Source organism: Molossus molossus, unplaced genomic scaffold, assembly GCF_014108415.1.
Source record: "Molossus molossus isolate mMolMol1 unplaced genomic scaffold, mMolMol1.p scaffold_m16_p_19, whole genome shotgun sequence".
Lineage (NCBI taxonomy): Eukaryota > Metazoa > Chordata > Mammalia > Chiroptera > Molossidae > Molossus > Molossus molossus.
Window position 1 is genome coordinate 17,949,783 of NW_023425354.1, and position 19,916 is coordinate 17,969,698.

General features: G+C 53.4%; 1 protein-coding gene across 1 annotated transcript; it reads left to right on the forward strand.

The window, feature by feature from the left end:
- The first annotated feature begins 12,339 nt into the window (after positions 1-12,339).
- Positions 12,340-19,425, forward strand: LHX1 (LIM homeobox 1). The gene is made up of 5 exons (XM_036269321.1): positions 12,340-13,218; positions 15,069-15,295; positions 15,393-15,670; positions 17,003-17,168; positions 17,542-19,425. Exons 1-5 carry the CDS (start codon positions 13,049-13,051, stop codon positions 17,919-17,921), a joined length of 1,221 nt encoding a protein of 406 aa, XP_036125214.1. The 5' UTR covers positions 12,340-13,048; the 3' UTR covers positions 17,922-19,425.
- Positions 19,426-19,916: the final 491 nt, after the last annotated feature.

A 19,916-nucleotide genomic window follows, 5' to 3' on the forward strand; every position in this document is an offset into this window, starting at 1 on the left:
CAGCCATTCGATATTCTCTCTCATCGATGTCTCTCTCCCTCTCTCCTTCTCCCTTCTTCTCTCTCTCCTTCTCCCTTCCTCTCTCTCTCTAAAATTAATAAAGGAAAAAAATTAAAAATAAATAAATAAAATGCTGGGCACCCACCTCCAGAGATTCTGATCTAACTGGTCTGGGATGGAGTCCAGGTGTCTGTTTTCTAAACGCTCCCCAGATGATTTTACTGTGTGGCCAGGGTTGAGAACCAGTAGTCTGGGCCATACTTCACTTTCCAGAGGTAGAAACTGAGGTCGAGAGAGAAGGTTACCTAGGCAGCAGAACCAGGACCAGAGACGGCATCCTGGCTCATTTGTTAAATGAGCAACATAACATTGATCCTCTTTTGGAGACATCTTTACCTGCAGAGACCAGCTACCCAACCCCTCCTCCCAACCCCCACCTTTTCATATTATTTTCATCAGAGGCCAAGCAGGCTGGTATCTTAACCTTGCTCCTCCTGGCTTCCCATCCCGAGTGTCTCAGGGCTCATAGAAGGTAAACAAACACCCAATTCAGATATTGTCCAACAGGTCTGCATCCTCCAGGAGTAACAGGGCAGCTGTTGCACCTCGGCCTATGGGTGTCAGTCAGTGTATGCCCCAGAGCAAGGGTGCGGGAGTGCGTGTGTGCAAATGTGCACATGCACATGGAGGCACACTTATGTGGGAGCCTGTGCAGAGGATTCTCCTGCATATGGGCACTTGTCCTTCCAGGCACGTCTGCAATTGCAGTGAGAGCACTTACATGTGTACATATAAATAGCCACACTTGGGATGGTGTGCATGTTCATGTCAGCATCATCTATAAGGCAGTGTGGGTGTGTGAGAAAATATGCATAAATGTACCAAAGATCCTAAAATGCTGGTATGTGTCCATAATTATGTACAGGTGCATAAAGCTGGGTCTACCTTTACAGAAGCTACACTTACATTTACCAGTGAAGACACATAGATGACATTACAAATGGGGCTGGCTGGACGTCTGAATGTGTGTGACTGGCAGTCTGTGTGTGCAGGGTGCAAGTAAATGTGGAGAGAGAAAAGGTTTCTGCTGTTTCCATCACATTCTCCTAAGTAATCACTGGGAAATATATGTGTCGGAAAACTGTATCGTTCATGCTTAAATATATCTCGGCATATACAAATGAAACATGATTATTGTGCCAACTGAGATGCTACACATTAGCATTGTTTATCATTGATAGAATTAAATAACCCGTGCAAGGCCCTGGTAGCATTTCTTACTATTTTATTTAACACTGTTTTGGCCAAGCAGCATTTGGCAAAGGCCACATACACACTGCAGAACTGTAACAAATGCACACTTTGGGAGATATAATATACAAAACATGAGAAGTATTAACAGAGGAGTGTTAAAAATTCCAATTGTCCCCATCTTTCTTTGCACTCAACTTATTCCCCTTCCTTCCCCAAACCTGATTAAAACCCATCCCTTCACACTTCCCTAGGAGGTCTTGCATTTGTATTTGAGAGATAAATGGAGGGTGAGGATTTGGGGATGGGAGAAGAGATAACACTCTAAGACCTGATCTCTGGAATGTTTCTACTCCTCCCCAACTCCACAGTCTGTCAGAGGCAGGCCGCAGCCCCAGCATGTGTTAAAACAAGGAGACCAAAGGAAGCATTTTTATAGGTTCTGCAGACCCTCAGGTTGACTGACAAAGTTACTCATTCAGAATGAGTAAAAAGAGCAATGAACTTATCAAATTGGTAGTAAATCCTTCATTAAAAGATTCATAGAAATGGTTCCCTGCTTCTCTTTTTGAAGGGGAAACTGTATCCTTTCTTGAGCCCAGATGAGAACAACCTTGCAGAGTTACAGGCCTGCCAGCTCACCTCTCACAATGTGTGCTAGCCAATGGCCTAGAATGTGGGTTAAATTATGAATGGCCTGAGAGAAACCAAAAGCTCAGGAGCTGGGAAGGCTGGAGTCTTCCTCGACAAGTACAGACTGGAGCATGAGCTAGAACATGGTAGAAACACAAATGAGGGTCATACTAGCTGCAAATGCTCCCTTTCCAGCCTCTGGACAGTGAAAGAGGTTGCATTTAGTCCCAGAGATTATGAATAAATGACATTTGTAGGTCTTTCCAAAACTTGGAAAAGACTTCTTAATCTCCCAGAAATCAGGGCCGAAATCCCACATGGAACCTCAAAGCCCTACTCTCTAGAATCTGTTTTACCACCACTGGGCTTCATTTGGGCATGGCAGTACTGCGGCTGAGGCAAGGAACTCCCTACGCCTGCCCCTGCAGTCTAAGTCTCTCTAACTTCTCTCCTACTGAGACGCAAAGACTAAAGATGGCCAGGTATAATTTGAACATCAGCTGGATCCACCCCCACTCCCCAAGTCCTCTGCCACCTGCAATGAAGTAGTCATCAGAACTATCTTTCCAGACAGCCCTGGCCCCTCTCCGCCAGCAGGGAGATCAGCCAACTGCTTGGGGGACAGCTGAATGTTAGCCGCGAAAAGCATCGCATCATCTTCACACCGCTTCAGTCAGGAAGTTGGCTCTCCAGAGCTTGGTGCCATGCGCTGTCTCCTGAGTGAATACAGAAAAAAAATTTCCTAATGTTTGGATTGGAAGTAAGAATGATGACAAGCTCTCATCAATGTGTGTGCCTCTCTCCAACACACACACTCCCACACCCCCACACACACCCTGTCCTTGCAGACAAATCATGAATCATCTCCGTGGCTGAACATTTTAGCGTTCAGTAATATTCTCCAAGGCCCAAGGTTTTCAGGCAAATCCCAGGTCTGTGCACAAGGACACTGCATAAATCCCTCCCCTTATGAAAGGCCAGTCTGAGCAGATGGGACCACTCTTAAGTAAACTGCCCAGCCCTCCCTTGTCCATCTCAGGAGGAGCAGCAGGGAGCCAGTCCTAACAGCCAGGATTGCAGAGAGCAGCAAAAGCTGCTAATTCAGAGGCTAATGTTCACATCCCCAACTTATCTCTCTGAGGGAGGTGTCCGTTTGACAACACAATCCTCCCTCCCCTCCCCCAAGGGGAAATCAGATCTTCAAGTCAGATTAGAGGAGGCCACAGCAGACCAAGTGGTAGCCAGAGTTGGGAAAGCAAATATGAGCACTGGAGAGCTGACCGGGGCTGAGAGGTGAGAGGCCAGAGGGCCCCTCAAACCCAGTTTCTTCCCTTGCTAAATCTGGGGAAATAACCTCACAACAGCTCCACTTTCTGATACCTGCCTCATTCATATTTATTAAACAAAATATTTTTTTAGCCCAGCCGGTGTGGCTCAGTGGTTGAGTGTCGACCCACTCACCGAGAGGTCGCCCCTTCGATTCCTGGTCAGGGCACATGCCCAGATTGTGGGTCCAATCCCCAGTGGGGGGCATGCAGGAGACGGCTAGCCTATGTTCTCTATCATCGATGTTTCTATTTCTCTCTCCTCCCTTCCTCTCTCTTTAAAATCAATAAAGAAAAAAATATATATATGTGTGTGTGTCTATATATATGTGTGTGTGTATATATATATACATATATATATACACACACACACATATATATATATATATATTTTTTTTTTTTTTTAAAGAAGGAAGGGCCAGTAATTAAATACTCGGTGGAGGTAAAGGCTTCCTCCATTCTGTTCTCTGCCTGCCCCCACCCCTGCAGCCTAAGCCAAATATATACACTGCACTATCTACCACCCCAGCCCCTACTCATCTCCCCAGGTGTGTCAGGAAGACATAAGGCAGGTGGATGGAGAAAGAGACAGACCCGGGCACCCCAGGTGCTCACAAGGAAATGCATGGACTGTGAAATTACACCAGGGCTGGACAACTTACCACCACACTGGAACCCTTGGGGTACTGAAATAATTAACTTGCTAATCAGGTACACCTTGCTTTTTCCCTTTCTTTCTGGAAAAAAACAATTGCAAATCGCCTTCACATCAGGTTCCTATGTCAGTCACTTGGAGACAAGTGATGCTTTGGAAGAAATACACTTTGCACCTCCTTGTAGACTGAAATGGATCAGACCAAGGTGGACCTCCTCTTCCTTACTCCTTCCCACCAGGCCTGGGGGCCACACAGAGACAGAATGTTTCTGGAGATGCAGGGTTTTCTATGTCCACGCCACAGAGCTTTTCCATCTCTGCTAAGCTTTCTCACTTTTGGCCCTCTTTAGCCTGCTTGCTGGCGCTAAACAGCCAAGATCCATGTGGAGAAAAGAGGATTGATTAGAATCATAATAATAATCCCTGATTCGTCCGGCTTTAGCGTTCACAAAGTGTTTTCACACATTATCTCATTCGGTCAGAGGAGATTGGAGCTAGAAGGGATCTTAGCAACCATTTAGCCCCATTCCCTTGTGTTACAGTTGGGGAAACTGAGGCCCAGAAAGGTTAAAGGTCCTCTCCATAGTCCACAGCTAAGGACAGTGCGGCCAGGTCCCCACGTTCATTGTCTAGAGATCCTGTGTCGCCTCTGATCCTCTGAAAAGAGGGAAAGCGCATGGCCATATTTTTGTTCCACAGTAGATATATAAGCCAAGAAATCAAAAAACTGAAAATAGGACATTAGAACAGATAAAGGCAACTCTTGTAAGAAATTATTGGGAGAGGGGTTTTTGGGACTGGGAGAGACTATTCTATGTCCTAAACGGAACGTGTTAACTAACACACTTCCCCACTTCCCTCTCTGTCTCTTTGTCCCCTCATCTCCCCCTTCTCTCCAGGTTTAAAAATATGAACATTATGCAGTTTGAGATCTAAGGCTTAATTGCCCACAGGCCTTGAAGGTGAGGGCATACTTTTCTTGGATTCAAATCTGGCACCGACCCTCCCATCAGGATTCACAGCGTGATGGGTTCGTGTGTACATGTGTGTGTCCACTCAAGACATTGGATTTAACAGTGAAAAACAGGCATCTTGATCCTTTCACAGATCAGATGATTTACAAATTAATAGCTCTTCCCCCCACCTCAAGGCTCTGAGGGGATAAAAAAGAGAATTCTGATGGGGTTGGGGAAGGCAGAAAAAGGTAAATTGGGGAAAAGAAGTAAAACGACACTGTGTTCTGTAGGAAAATACTTCCCTGTGAATGGTGAGCGTGTGTTTGGATATAGGTCTTGCATTTCCACAGGGCCGCCCTGCCCCGGTTGCCCGAGCCGGCTGGAAGGTAAGCGGTTCCTTTGTGTGTTCGTTTATTACTAAACCCAACTCTTTTCCCTCTAAAACTCCTTCTTCTCCCTGTTGAGCTGACCATGCTTCTGGATTTATGAAGAGAGATGTTTTAGCAGAAATCCCCCAGAGTGTCCCATCAGCCCTAAATCCCAGGCCCACTCACCCCCCCCAAGACCCCATGACACACAGCATGCCAACACGGCTTCCTCTTGCCTATGCATTAGCCATCCATTGTGGCAACCTGACATCTCTCACACATAAAACCGTAAGAGAGAAATAAAATATCTGTCTCTTGGCGAAAATAAAGCTTTGCCTCCCTCCTGATGTATAGGATATAAAATAAAGCCGCGGCTCCAATAGTGGCTTTTCCTTATGCCGGAGTTGCCTTTGCACACACAGAGACAATGAAGACGGATGGTTTGGGACAAGGCCCAGCCTCCTGGGGCCGCCTTCACCCTTTTTTATTATCCTCTCTCCCCCCCTCCCTGCCTTTTTCTTTCTTCTTCACTTTCTTTCCTTTCTGGTTTGGATTTGCCTTTTATATGCCCTTCTCTTTCTTTCCTCTGGAACTTTATTTTTCTTGCTCACTTTCTTTCTAAAGCATGACAGAGACAGGGAGAGAAGAGCCAAGTTTCTCCCCTTCTCAAACATGCCTGCCATCTCTCCCCACCTCCCTCTTCTCCAGACGCCCCCAACTCTCTCTGGACTGCCAGCCCCTATGACGAATTTTGCTGTTACTGCTCAGGGATTTGCTTTGGTCAAATGTACAAATGTTCCCAAGGGACAATTAAGAATGTGTTCAGTGGGGTGGGGTGAATTTTTTTTTTCTGGGGAGCTGCCCTTTCCCCCTCCTTCCTCTCCCTAGGCTGGGTGGTTTATGGATCTCAACAATTATTTACTTAGCCTCTGAGGAGGCCAACAGAGTAAACCTACCACCTCCAAGGGGTGAAAGTTGACATTCACCTCCCAAACCCAAGCCTCAAAGCTGCATCATGGGCAGCCTGCGGGCCTTGGGCCCCTTCCAGCCAATTCTAACATTCTCCTGCCTCTTTCCCCAGTCCTGAAAACGGAGGGCACCGTGGTGTAAATAAGAGGAGGCCTTCCCCCTGGTCACATAGATAGAACTGTCTCCCCAAGTCACACAGTCACAGAAACATGGTCACCTTTCTGCCCTCACCCACAATGCATGTGCCTACCTTTTTTCTCCTCTGTCCTCAGAGGCCTCATACTTGCCAGGTGTTCATTGCTGTCCACTGTGCTCTGTGTCTCTCCACTCCTGCCTGGGTGGGCTTGTCCCTAGAAGACTCTTCCCATCCTTGTCCTGACCTCATCCCTCCTGCTGCTCTCTCTATCTACCCAAGGCTGCTTCCCAACCCATTCAAAACCTCACCTGCTCCACTCAAGGTGGCAGGACACATCCCAGGTCCTGGGAAAACTAAGTAGCAACTGAAAGAAGGGGGACAGGGTCTGGGCTCCTAGGGGAACAACAGGGGAGGGGGAGATTTAGTGTTGCCTAGAGGTAGAAAATGTCCAGTAGAGGGGTAGTGGGTAGCTTTCAGCCCCTGAGATTGATGAAGGGCCCCTGTGTGTGTGGGAGCTCCTGGTCACCCCTAATCTGAGGAGATCTTTATTAATGCAAACACGGAGGGTCTGGTGAGGCAGCAACATCTATTGAACTCTGCTGCCCCGCCCCACCAAAAGGGGAGGGGGGCTTAGAGCAGTCAAGTCCAGAAAGAACTCAATCCAATTCCCAAAGGTAGTTAGCTTGGGGGGTCTCTCCCCCTCTGTCTCTCTTTCCACTTGATATCTCTCCAGATATCGGCAATGACCACCGCCATTAGGTAAGGGGAGAGAGTCAATTAGTGGGAGGATTAATTACTCGGAGGCACGAGCCCCGTTTGTCTTCCTTACGGGGTGTGTGTGTTCAGACAGGGGAACATGGGCACGCACCCAAATACACATTGTTGTCACGCCGTCTTAGACGTTTTATTTATTTGTTGGATTCCTGCCCAGAGCCGCTCACACGCTTTTCCACGGGCGCTGAGTCTTCCACCAAACACGCTGCCTCCTTTTCTCCCGCCTAAGAGCGCGCCTGTCACACACGCGCACGCCCTCCAGTCCCGCTGGCCGCCCCTCGGCGCCTGCAGGGTCCTTGGCTCCGCGCCTTTCTCCTGCCGCCTTTTTTGTCGCTGGATGTCTTTCCGGGTCTTTCTTTCCCCCTCTTTTCCTCTACTCCTCCATGCATTTCTCCCAGCACGTCTTTGCTCTTTAATCGCCGATCACTCTTCCACATTCCTCCCTTATTTCTCTGGTTTTCTGTCCTTGTTCTCTTTCCCGTCCCTCTCCGGTCACTTCTCTCTCTTCCTTCCGACGCGGCCCGCGACCTGTCTTTGCTCCGAAGCACTGCCTTGCATCTGAGACCACCACGCTCGACCTCTTTCCCCTCTTTATGCCCAGGATCCCCCCAGCTCTCCTGGGAAGCCGGGGTTGTTTACCCAGCCCGAGCGCACACGGTGAAACCCGGCCGCATGCTGCCCTTCCCTGGCCTCTGGGTACCCCTTCCCATCCCCACCCCCAACCTTCGCTTCGGACAACGTGGCTGAGGCGAAGTACGAGGTGGGGCCAGGTGATAAGCCCCTCAAACTTCTCTCCTTCAATAATGCCCCGACTAACGGATCTGGAGCAAACCGTCTAACTTGGGTTTCTTCCCCGGGAAAAAGGAGGTAATACCGATCCCCCCTCTTACTATGTGGTCCAGGGGGCAAAGTGCTGTAAACTGTAAAATACTGCACACAAGTAGGTCATTTCCAGGAGAGAGTAACGGAGTGAGGTTAAGGCAACCCGAGGCAGGAGGGAATGAGAGAGGACACGGAGAAGCGGGGGAGGTCGGAGCAGATCCGAGAGACTCGAGCCAGTTTCCTGCGTCGCGTCTGCCGTGTTCTCTCGGAGTCGGTGTGGAGTTTGCTTGGCCTCTGGGACCCAAAGGGTCAGGACTCATCCAGCTCTCTTCCTGGCCCCGCGTGGCGGGTGGCACCGCATTCCTGCGGCTAAGTGCAGGGAAGCACCTAGAGTCCACTCTGTCCCCGGCGCCTCCTTCCGTGGCCTCGCCGCCCGATTCTGGGGGTTCGCGGACTGAATAGGAGAGCGGAGGGCAAGGAAAAATGCAGCCGCTCTTGGGATCAACAGCAGCGACCTGCCAGGCAAACTCGGGCGCTTGGCCGCAGGAGCCACTGGAGAACGTGGGGGAGGGAGACGAAGTAGGGCTCGAATCAAGGAGGCAGCGGGGAAAAAGAGGGTGCAGAATAGGGCTCCTCCAGCCCCTCAAACTGCAGAGCGGCTGGGGAGGGCTGGCAGAATCTCCTCCGCTCCCAGTTCCCTGGCAGGGCCCCTCCTCTGGGGATCATCCTCCAGGCACTTCTCACAAGAGAAATCTATCCTGTGAAAGCTGTTTCCTGGGCTTTCTCCGAGTGTCTGGGGGTGAGGTGTTGAGGACCCTCAGGGCACCCCTCCAGAATTCACAGGACCTAGGGGCGTTGGGTAGGAAAGCGCTGGTGCACTTCAGGACACAGGCTGTCGTCAGTGGTGAGAGAGAGCAGGGAAGGTTGGCATTCTTCACCCAGCAGACGTGCAGGGCTGAGCTGAGCTGAGCTGAGCGGCTTCGGAGACAGCGCATTTGGAGAGCTCGGTCAGTTTTCTCTCCAGGTCTCTGTGACCAATTACATTTTAAAATAAAAACTCAGTGGAAACGAAGAAAACATTAATCTAGTGTGCTGTCCCCGTGGAGGCGTTAAATCTGGACTTTAAACCTATAATCAGGAGCTAGGAGGGCCTCCTCCAGTTGCGCTCCTTGACCTCCTGGTGGACACTTGGGTTGGTTCCCTCCGACCGGTTTACTGAGCCATCTGGACACAGGGACAAGCAGAGCCCGGTGTCCCAGAGCCTGCATCCTGTCCTCCTCTACCGTGCTGGTACCCCCGCAGGGAGGGGTTCTCTTTCCCTCCATGTCGAGGTCCCAAGGTACCCGCACCCCCAGACGGGTGCAGAAACCTCCTCCTGCCCACCAGAAAGGAGAAGGCGGCAGGCCTTGGGTTCAGTAGGGGCTAGCAGCCGGGTCCAGCTGTCAACTCAGAGGTCCCCCGCCCACCGTCCCCCCACCCCCCTGGCCCCTCTGCTTTGCATAAGAAGAAGCCCAGCTGGGGTGGGGGCGGTGGCGAGCCGCCTGGGACCTGGTACGCTAAAGATTCCAGAAAGGGGCGGTTGGGTCCAGGGCACTAGCGGCGAGAACTGAGACAGCTGGGCGAGGGAGGTGCGTGGGGACCACAGAACTAGACCAGCCCCTCCCCAAGACCTCTCCCGGCACAGCGGGCTGGGGAGGCGCCTCGGGTCACACTGGAGGAGGCAAGGATCCCGCGCCGCGCATCTCTAGTGTCTCCCCGGGTCCTGGAGTACCCGCTACGGGTCGGCTTGTTCCTCTGCAAATGTCGGGTCCACAGGACGAGCACAAAGCCAAGTCTAAGCCTCCGAAACCGGCTTGCAGGGTAGTAGAACAGCACTCCCATCCCCAGTCCTGCCCTGAGCCCCTGCCTGGGAGAGACCCTCGAAGGGGGCTGATGCGAGAAAGATAATCAGCCCCAACACTGCCTTCCCCGAGCCTAGGGTGTGTGTGTGTGTGTGTGTGTGTGTGTGTGTGTGTGTGTGTGTGTGTGTGAGCGGTGCGGCGCTGGCGTTAGGGACTCGGCACCCAGAGGTCAGGATGGGCGGAGCGCCGAAGGCGCGCGGCGACGCTGGGCTTCCAATGAAAAGGTGGCGCGGGCGGCAAGGCGAGGGCTGTCGGTATGCCCAGGGTTTGCCGGGCGGTGCGGGTAGAGACTTGGAGGCAGAAACGGGGCGTTGGCAAGAACCCTAAAATTCCAATCCCACTTAAGCGCAAACCAAATTCGCTGTAGCAGTTTGCCGGTTCGCCCGAAGAGGGTTTTCTATTTGCAGAGGGCTAGACTTCCTGCCCACCCAGGCTCAGTGCAATTGGGATTCAACTCTCATTTCCCTTTAGTTAGCCCTAGACCCTATGTAGGATGTCTGAACCCTGCGCCGCGAGTGGGGGGAAAAAAGGCCAATCCCCATACTGGTTACACTTAGCTGTCTGCCCATCCTTATTTCCTTCCACGCTAGGCCAAATGCTCTTTCCAGTTACCCGTCTCCGAAAGAAAAACAAAAACAGGGAGCAAAATAGCAGAACTACCTAGCACTGCTGCCTTCAAACATAACTTTGGGAGAAATCCCAGTTGAGCATAGAAATGGTGCTGTCGAAACGGAATTTGGTATTTGACTGGTGTTTGCCAGGGAACCAGACTGACTCTTCGTGGCTAAGGCTTTCAGGACCCCAAAGTGACTCCCATATCCGCAATAATCCGCCCCTTGGGCAGTGGTTCCGAGTTTATACTCTGAGGTGTGAGCTCCCTGATGGTGTGCACTGGCGTCAGTTGCCTGGGGAAGTTGATGTCAGCCCAGGGCCAGGAAAAGAGGAGGACGGGAAGCCAGGCTCACTCTGCCTGTTCGCTGCACACCCCAATCCACTGCAGCTTCTCTGTGGTGCCCCAGGGATGTCCCCCTTCTCACCGACACAATCCCCCTACGCCGCCGCAGCCCCGCGGTTTCCCGCCTAGTCTCTTGTTTTTGTACGTAAAAGGTGTCCCCGGATCACATTTTCCTCACAACTTCTCGCCCCGGTAACAACTCCTCACCCGAGGCTTTTCCCCACCCACTTCTTTCCCCTCCCGGGCGCCGCGCCTCCGGTCTCCCCCGCCCCCACAAGGAAACCGCCAGAATCAACTTTACAAGACGGCGCAGCGGGAAACAGACACCCAGATCTCCCAGGGACCGGGACCCTGTGGACTTTGGATGGAGTGGGGGAGGGGGAACAGAAGGAAGGACCAGAGGAGGGAAATTCTGCAGCCAAGGGCCCTCCCTTCACCACTCCCCCCCAAAGACCCTCGCTGTGCTCGAGGAGACTTCTAGGCCAAGATTGCTAGAAGTAGAGGGGGGGTGGGGGGAGCCAACACCCAATGAATTGCAAAGCCAAAGTGTGCACGAGGGCGGCCGGGGCTCCCAGACCCAGCTGCACCCCAGCCTTCAACAAGATTGGATCTTGGATTACTCCCACCCTCCAGCAGAACTCTGCCTCCGCCTGGCCTATTCCCACGTTCCCACCGAAACCGAGGCCTTACCGGAGCAGGAGGGGGCCCGGGCACCTCGCAGCCCGCCGCGCACACCGCGCCGGGCCGCGGATGCGGCCGCCACTGATCCTCTAAACGCGGTCTCCCCGCACTCTCCTCGGCCTGGGGATGCAGAATGGTTTACAGAGGGACCGCGAGCCGCTGATTGGTCGCAGGCCGCGGTGACGTCGGCGGGCGCTGCATTAAGGCGAGGGGGCTTCCAGAGCCCAGCCAACAGCCAGGAGCAGTGACCGAGCCGCCGGAGCTGGGGAGAGACGCGCCGGGGCGGCAGACTGGGCCAGGAGACCAGGGACAGAGGGACGCTTGTCCAGGGAGAGCCAGGAACGAACCGCGGCCCGGGCAGCGACAGCGGCGGCCGGTGCCGAGCTGTTCCCGCCGCGCAGAACTGTAGCCGCTGCACCAGGACGTTTTAAAAAGCTTTCTAAGCTACCCCCCTCCTCCCGACTCCTCCCGCTGCAAAAGAAAAATAAAAGGGAAGGAAGGAAAGAGGCTAGAAAGGAAACCCAGATTTGCCACCACAACGAAAAGAGAGGGGGAAAAGAAAAAGAAAAAGTCGAGCGACTGTGGGGTTGGACGCCGGCAACCGGAGTGTGGGCCAGCGATGCGGGGCTGCGCACCCAGGCGGCCGCGAATTGTGACTGGAGCCACGATGCACAGCCAGGCGCGGTGAGGAGCCAGCCCGTATCACCTACCAGAAGGAGTCCAGGCGCAGGGAGGGCGGTCCCGAGAACACGGAGGCCGCCAGCAGGCCCTGGGCCGAGGTGACGGGGCTGGGGCGGTGGGAAGTGAGCGAGCGCGCCTGGCTGCGTCCTCCGGGAGTTGTCCCTCTCCGTTCTCGATTTTCACAAACACTTCTCCAAAAGGGGAGAAACCTAAGCAACAACAGTCAACAACGAGATCTTCCTTCTGCCCTCCCCTCCCTTCCTCCCCCCTCGGTCTGCCCCCGCCCCCTCCCCCAGCCCACCTTGGGCGCCCAGCGCGTCCCGACCCGCTGTGCGATGCCGGCAGTTTAGGATCCAAAGCTTCTCTACTCATTTTGTTCTTTTCTTTTATAAAAAGAGGAGGGGAAATCCCGGTGGCGGGCAGCCGGGCACACATACACCAGCCCTCATACTCCGACAAAAGCAGATGCACTTTGACTTCTGACAGCTCTACCTCAAGCCCGAGAGAACTCAGCGACGCTTTCCCTGCAAACAGAGCTCGTCGCGTCGTCCTCTTCCTTCACCATCTCCGTTTTATTTATTTATTTCTCTTACCGTCACGGTTCTCGGTGACCTTCACTCCTCCGCGGGATCTGGGCAGAAGAGTCGCTTTCGCGCCCGCCTGGGACTCTTTTCCTCGCCCCAGGAGCTGCAGCGTCGCTGCTGTGCCCCGGGGCCTTGGGACTCACCGGCTCCACGTCACTGAGGCGCCCTGTCCTCCCTCCCCCATTTGTCTCGTTTCCCCCTCTTTTGATTTCCTGGTGCGGGTTTTGGCTTTCACCGCCGAGTGTTTCTCCTCTTTTTGGAGGGACTGGGGAGCTCGTTTCGGTCGTCTTCGGGAGTCATTCCCTCGGCTCTACCTGCTCTTCTGTCTCCGGGCCTCACCCAACCAAACCAAAGACCATGGTGCACTGTGCCGGCTGCAAAAGGCCCATCCTGGACCGCTTCCTCTTGAACGTGCTGGACAGGGCCTGGCACGTCAAGTGCGTCCAGTGCTGTGAATGTAAATGCAACCTGACCGAGAAGTGCTTCTCCCGGGAAGGCAAGCTCTACTGCAAAAACGACTTCTTCCGGTGAGTACTTCCCTCGCGCGCCTCTGCTGCTCCCTCCCCGCGGGCCCTTCCCGGTCAGCCAAGGATCAGAGGTCAGCGTGGCCCCGTTAGGAGCTGCCTTTGGAGAGGGCAGCCAAGTCCCGCAGGCGCCCACCTCTTAGCCAGCTGGCGCACGGGGCTCCCGGGACGCGGCCCTGCTTGCATCCTGGAAATTGTGGGTCGCGGCTTAGCTGCACGTGCTTGGGAAGAAAGGGAGTGAGCCCGCCTCGGCCCAAAAGCCCCTCTAATCTTGGAGGAAGGCAGCGCGGCCTCGGGCGTTGTAGTCCTGGCTCCCCTCACTCCCAGTGCGCGGAGCTCTCCAGCAACTGCATTCTCCCGGCCTCCTGGGTTGCTTGCCCTCCAGACTGAGCTTTGAAGGCTGGTCTAGCTCCTTGCCACCGACTTTTCCGTCTCCAGGAGGTCTTGGCGGGAACCGTTGAGCTTTTTGCATGGGGTGTCTTGAGTCCTTGCCTAAGCAGCGGCAGTGAAGAGACCCTGTCCTGCACATCCCGGGGCGTTCCCGAAACTCCAACCGGCCTCAGAGAGCTGGCCTAGGCAAACTGCCTCGCGGTAACTGTGAAATGCCTCGAGGCTGCAGCTTCCGCGAAGATCCTTTCCCCTGCTTCCCCACCTGCCCCGGGTTGGCATGAGGTTTGGCCTCTGCCTTACATGGACTTTGGCTCTTAGGCGAGGGCTCCGTTCGGAGCTCTTCCAAGTACTGCCTCTCACCCCCAGCCACCTCCTTTCAGAAACCCAGGAAAAAGACAAGATTTCTTTTGACACCCCTCCTTCATTTAGCATTTTAATTGTGTTCTCTTAAACTCACTATTTTGTCACCAAATCCACAAATACACAAGTCAACAGAGAAGAATAGGAGCAAGTGCGAATTGTCATTTCCCTACGGTGCTTGAAATCTCCCAGTTTACTCGGCTGACTTGGTCTGTTTTCTTCGGAGTCTGTAGTGATAGATCAAACTGGGAGAGGAGGTGGGAGTTTAAGCCACCTGTCCCCAGTGCCTCCCCAGGACACGCGGCTCTGGTTGTTGGCGACAGCGCAAAACGCTGTGCCGGCAGGAGGAAGCGCAGGCTGAACCTCCGAGCCTCCGCAGGCCGTGCCGGTTTTCCCTGGTACTGGCTGGAACCCAGCCGGGGAGCTGCGAACCGTGCTGGCTGCCAGTGGGCTCCAGAGGCCTGGCCCGGGCAAAGCGCGGCCCGGCACCTATAGCCAAGCCGCGACTCTAGTTTGCGCCAACCTGCCGGTCTTTGGGCTTGAACGTGGCGGCGGTCCAGCTGCGGCCGTCTGGGCTCTCGCGGCTGTTTGTTCACCCGCGGCGGGACTGGACCTTGCCAAACCCCGCCTGTGAGCGTGTCCTTTGGCGGTGAAAGAGAAGCGACGCTAGGAAAGAAAAGCGGAGCTCCGGAGGCGTTTATATGGAGCTCTAATTAGAATTTGACTGTTTTCTGAATCTAATCGGAAAATAAGTGCCTCCCTCCCTCTTCCCTTCGCCTCCTCGCCGCCTTCTTCGGCAGCGCTTTTTCCCTTTGGGACAGCCTTGGGCATAAGGGTAGGGGTGGGGCAGTTTGGGTCCCTCGCTCTCTAACTCTAACTTGTGTACCGCTTCCCCGACTTTTCGACTTTTTGTGGCGCCCTCCCTCTGTCTTCCTGCCTTCTTTTCTGCTTAATCGGTATTATGCCTTTCTTACTTTTTGGCGCCCGCGTTCTCTCTCTCCTTTCCCCCTTTCCTCTCCACCTTTCTCCATTTTCTACTTCTTTCTTTCTGCTTGTCTTTCTCCCTCTGTGTCCCCTGTCCCTCACCCCCGCCCCCCTTGCAGGTGTTTCGGTACCAAATGCGCGGGCTGCGCGCAAGGAATTTCCCCTAGCGACCTAGTGCGGAGAGCGCGGAGCAAAGTGTTCCACCTAAACTGCTTCACCTGCATGATGTGTAACAAGCAGCTCTCCACCGGCGAGGAGCTCTACATCATCGACGAGAACAAGTTCGTCTGCAAAGAGGATTACCTAAGCAACAGCAGTGTCGCCAAAGAGAACAGCCTCCACTCGGGTGAGGCCCCAATTCCCTGCTGGCTAGGGGCGGGCAGGTCGTGCGGGAGGACGGTCCGCCAAGGCTGCTCCTCAACCTGTTCCTTCCTTCTCCCCAGCCACAACGGGCAGTGACCCCAGTTTGTCCCCGGACTCCCAAGACCCGTCTCAGGACGACGCCAAGGACTCGGAGAGCGCCAACGTATCAGACAAGGAAGGGGGAAGCAACGAGAATGACGACCAGAACCTAGGCGCCAAACGACGGGGGCCACGCACCACCATTAAAGCCAAGCAGCTGGAGACGCTGAAGGCTGCCTTCGCCGCGACGCCTAAGCCCACGCGCCACATCCGAGAGCAGCTGGCTCAGGAGACTGGCCTCAACATGCGCGTCATTCAGGTTAGGGCCCCCTGCTTGCCGCTCAGTTTCCCTAGACCCACATGACTCCTCCAGGCCAGCTTTAGGGAGCTGAGCAAGTTTCTGGAGGCTGGCGGATGGGAAGAAAAGCCCAGATAAACCTCTATCCCTTGCGACTTTTTAAGCGCTGCCTGATGCTTAGAACTACTGTAAATTCCTATGTCTCCTCTTCTTGTTTCAGCACTAGTGATAGTGGTGGAGGGGGGGAGAGGGGAGCTCAGCAGAAGCCTGGAGGAAGGAACATTGTCGGACACCCAGTGAGAGTTGGGACCCTTTTTTCTGCACCACCTACCCCTGTTCCGAAGGAGCCCAGAGGTCGCTGTGCATGTCGGACTTAATTGGTTCCTTTGGCTTCTGCACAAGGAGATCTCCTTCTGCATCCCCAACTTTGTGTGTCTCCTGCCCTAGTTAGACAACTCCCAGAACAGAGACTTCCCCTCTGAAGAGAGGTGGGGCCTCCTGGTTTCATGGGGAGTCTGGAGGGAGTCAGCGCTACCTCACCGTCCAAAGTGAGATGGGGAGGAGAGGTGGCCATCTGGGCAGCTGTGCAGGTGTTGTAAGGATCTGAGACTGCATGTGATTGGGGTCGAGTTTCCCGTCCAAGTTTAGGTGTCTGGTTCACTGTTCTTGGATGCTCTTCGAAGGTGTGGGTGTATCTGCCTGGGAGGCTGAGTGTGCATGGGCACATGTCTGCAAGCTGCCCTCCCAAGGAGGCCCTGCAGCCTCTGTGAAGTTGTGCCAATGTGTGTTCATGTGAGCGGTAGGCTGCATGTCTGTGTCACTATGAGTGAGAGGCTGTGGATAAGTATCTTTGGCACTGGGAGATTGTGCGTGGGTGTGAAAAGGAGATTGTGTGTTTTGGTGTCACTATCGTTGGGAGACTGAGTGTCAACAGGAGGCTGTTTAGTTCTCTCTCACTATCAAGTGGAGGAGGGAGCTGCCAGGGACCGTGAAAGAAAAACTGTGTGTCTGACAGTACTTGGGGAGGTTGAGTGTCTATATGTATACACGACCGGAGAAGCTGTAACTGACAGTGTGACTGTTAGAAACAACTCCAACTGTCTCACGTTGCCCAGGCCTTCCAGGCCGGAATCCTGTTCACCATTGGTTCAGGGGCCGCCCAGCGCTGTCCTACTCAGAAGACGCCCCCTCCCCCCATCTTACACAACACACGCGCACACACATATACACACACGCCCGCACACTTGGAACCCTGAGTGCTGGGCGGTGGAGGGGTGAGGGGCCGGCGGGTCGGCGCACCCGAAGTGGGGAGTGGGATCTTTGTGGCTTCACCCCACGGCGTGTATGCTTCAGGTCTGGTTCCAGAACCGACGCTCCAAGGAACGAAGGATGAAGCAGCTGAGCGCGCTCGGCGCCCGGCGCCACGCCTTCTTCCGCAGTCCGCGCCGAATGCGGCCGCTCGTGGACCGCCTGGAGCCCGGCGAGCTCATCCCCAACGGGCCCTTCTCTTTCTACGGAGGTGGGTGCGCTGGCCCGTGCAGGTCTCTGCCAGGCCGGCTTTGGCTTCGTTGGAAGAGGGTGGCAGCGTCAGAGGCGCTTCTCTCTCTCTACAGACAAGTGGAGAGATGGGTGGAGGCCGGGAAGTAATAACCGGGGAGGTAGTGAGACCGAGGGCCGAATTCCCGACCCTGAATGAGCGGGTGGGCAGGTAGGGAGCAGCTCCTGGGTGTGCATCCGGCTCCCAGCCCGGCTCCCAGCCCGGCAGGGAGCCCATGAACCAGGAGCGCCCCGCGTTGCCGTCCCCTGCAGGCTGGCGAGCGCGCCTCCCGGCCCTTTGTACCCCACCCCACCCCGGGCCCCGCCCTGACAGCCTCCTCCCCGCCGCTCCGCAGATTACCAGAGCGAGTACTACGGGCCCGGGGGCAACTACGACTTCTTCCCGCAAGGCCCCCCGTCCTCGCAGGCTCAGACGCCAGTGGATCTACCTTTCGTGCCGTCGTCCGGGCCGTCCGGGACGCCCCTGGGTGGCTTGGAGCACCCGCTGCCCGGCCACCACCCGTCGAGCGAGGCGCAGCGGTTCACCGACATCCTGGCGCATCCCCCTGGGGACTCGCCCAGTCCTGAGCCCAGCCTGCCCGGGCCTCTTCACTCAATGTCGGCTGAGGTATTCGGGCCCAGCCCCCCCTTCTCGTCGCTGTCGGTCAACGGCGGGGCGAGCTATGGGAACCACCTGTCTCACCCTCCTGAAATGAACGAGGCGGCCGTGTGGTAGCGGGGTCTCACACAGTCCGTGGAGTTCGTGGTTGTACAGAAATGAACTTTTATTTAAGAAAAAAAAAAACAAAAACAGAAAAAAAAACCATAAAAATTAAGCCACCCCCCACCCCCACCTTCGTCCAGCCGCGGGGGCCATTTTCCGTATGGGAAAACTAGACGGGAAAGGGGGACACGAAATAGGATTTAAATCTGCCTGGAGGTAGGACTGGGATCCGAGAGCTGGCTGGCAAGGTGCAGGACTGGGGCTCCCGAAGGGAAATGCAGACCTCTCCCCACCTCCCACCTGGACCTGGCTCCGTGGACAGACACCGCGGGCGTGCGCGTCTGGCCAGCGGGCGGCACAGAAACCACCACAGCGGCCACCGGACGCAAAGCACAGCGGTGATGCCGGGAGCCGCAGGGAGGGAGGCTGCGCCCTTAACCGGGTGCGGGAGGTGAATCATCCCTGGGCGCTCCCGGGCCGTCCAAGAGGGTTCTGGCCATGGGAAATCTAATAGTGTTGGTCTCAGAGTTCAGCAACAGCGACAACAAACTCTTATAGCTTCAGAAACGCCGACCTGCTGTGCATCAGGTGGGACTCTATATATATATATTTTTTGTCTCTCTGGGTTTTTTGTTTTTGTTTTGTTTTTGCCAAAATTGCAAAATTCTAAATGTAAAGCCCTCAGTATCAACTCTTCTACCTTCACAAAGCTCCACACACACACACATATACACACAGACACACTGGATATGATGGTCTCCAGCCAGACCTCTCAGTAAAATGACTTGAACATCAGCTGTACAAGAAAAGTATTTTACTTTCCGACACACACAACACACAAAGTTTAAAAAAAGACTATTGAACTAAAAAACAGTCAACTGTTTACGTATAATGTTAAATTCAGGAGTTCAGTGTTTTACTAATATATCCTGTTTTGAAACCTCTTGTTTAAAAACAAAATGTTTTGAGCACTCAACCAAAATTGTTCATTTTCTTTTCCTGTAGATGTTCTGACAGATTTGCAGGGCTCACAGCTCACTGTGCTAGTATGTAAAAAGGTGTTGTTTACACAAGGCAGAGAAAACACGATATTCAGACACTTGCCAAATAGAATAATTATAGCACAAATACTGTAAAGGTGCCTGGCACCACAACCTGAGAAAGTGTTAAAAAAAAAAAAAAAAAGTGTTACAAGGTTTAAGAAAAAAACATCTTTGCTAATTTTTAGTCCTGTTGAACATTCATGGAATTGTTAATATGACTTATATAGACCCACACAGGTTTTATTTTTGTGTCTTTAAAATAAAAGTCCAAAATATTTAAATTTTATGGTCAAATATGCAGTCAACAGCTGCTACTTTTTTCTTTATATATTAAATTTCTCATATGTCTTTTATTGTTCTGATAAACCTAAGCTTGTGTGACCTCCAGTGCATATTAGACCATTCACTGTATGAAAGAAAACATGTTGAATAAATTTGTGAGTTTTTAATAAAAATAGAAAATCGGATGTTTAGATAATTGGTGTTATTTGATGTTTTAAGAACTAGAAGGGAGGCAGGATGGGGAGCTGAATGACCTCTCAGAAGCCAGGCAGGACTGAGATATGTTTTTGCCTTGGCTGTGGTTGAACCCCATTGCTCCTGCCAGCCAAGCAAGCTTTTCTCTATGGCTTCCCGCGGTTATTAACTACAGATTTGCATTCTGTGGATTTAACTGATACAGTTGAAGAGATGTTTGCTGATAAGTTAATATAGAATGTGAAATAGAAATCAAATCCATGGCTCAAAATGGGTGACCCTAGTCTGTGATTAGGCAGGAGATCCCGTGCACTCTCTCGCTCCCCCTCTCCACACAAACAAAACTGGACTTGTGAATGTCAGTTAGCTGCAAATATATAGTTAGAGGTGGTCTTTTTCAGTTTCAATTCATTTCCCATAGATAATCCTGTTTTCTAATTTGGTGGTTTGAAAGATAATGTAAAATGAATGTACAGTACAGCTAAAA

Excerpts from the sequence above, each read along its gene's own strand:
- LHX1 (XM_036269321.1), top strand. The coding sequence starts at position 13,049 with ATGGTGCACTGTGCCGGCTGCAAAAGGCCCATCCTGGACCGCTTCCTC. Across the intron at positions 15,296-15,392 it reads AGAGAACAGCCTCCACTCGG|CCACAACGGGCAGTGACCCC; the intron begins GTGAGGCCCCAA and ends CCTTCTCCCCAG. Across the intron at positions 15,671-17,002 it reads TCAACATGCGCGTCATTCAG|GTCTGGTTCCAGAACCGACG; the intron begins GTTAGGGCCCCC and ends TGTATGCTTCAG.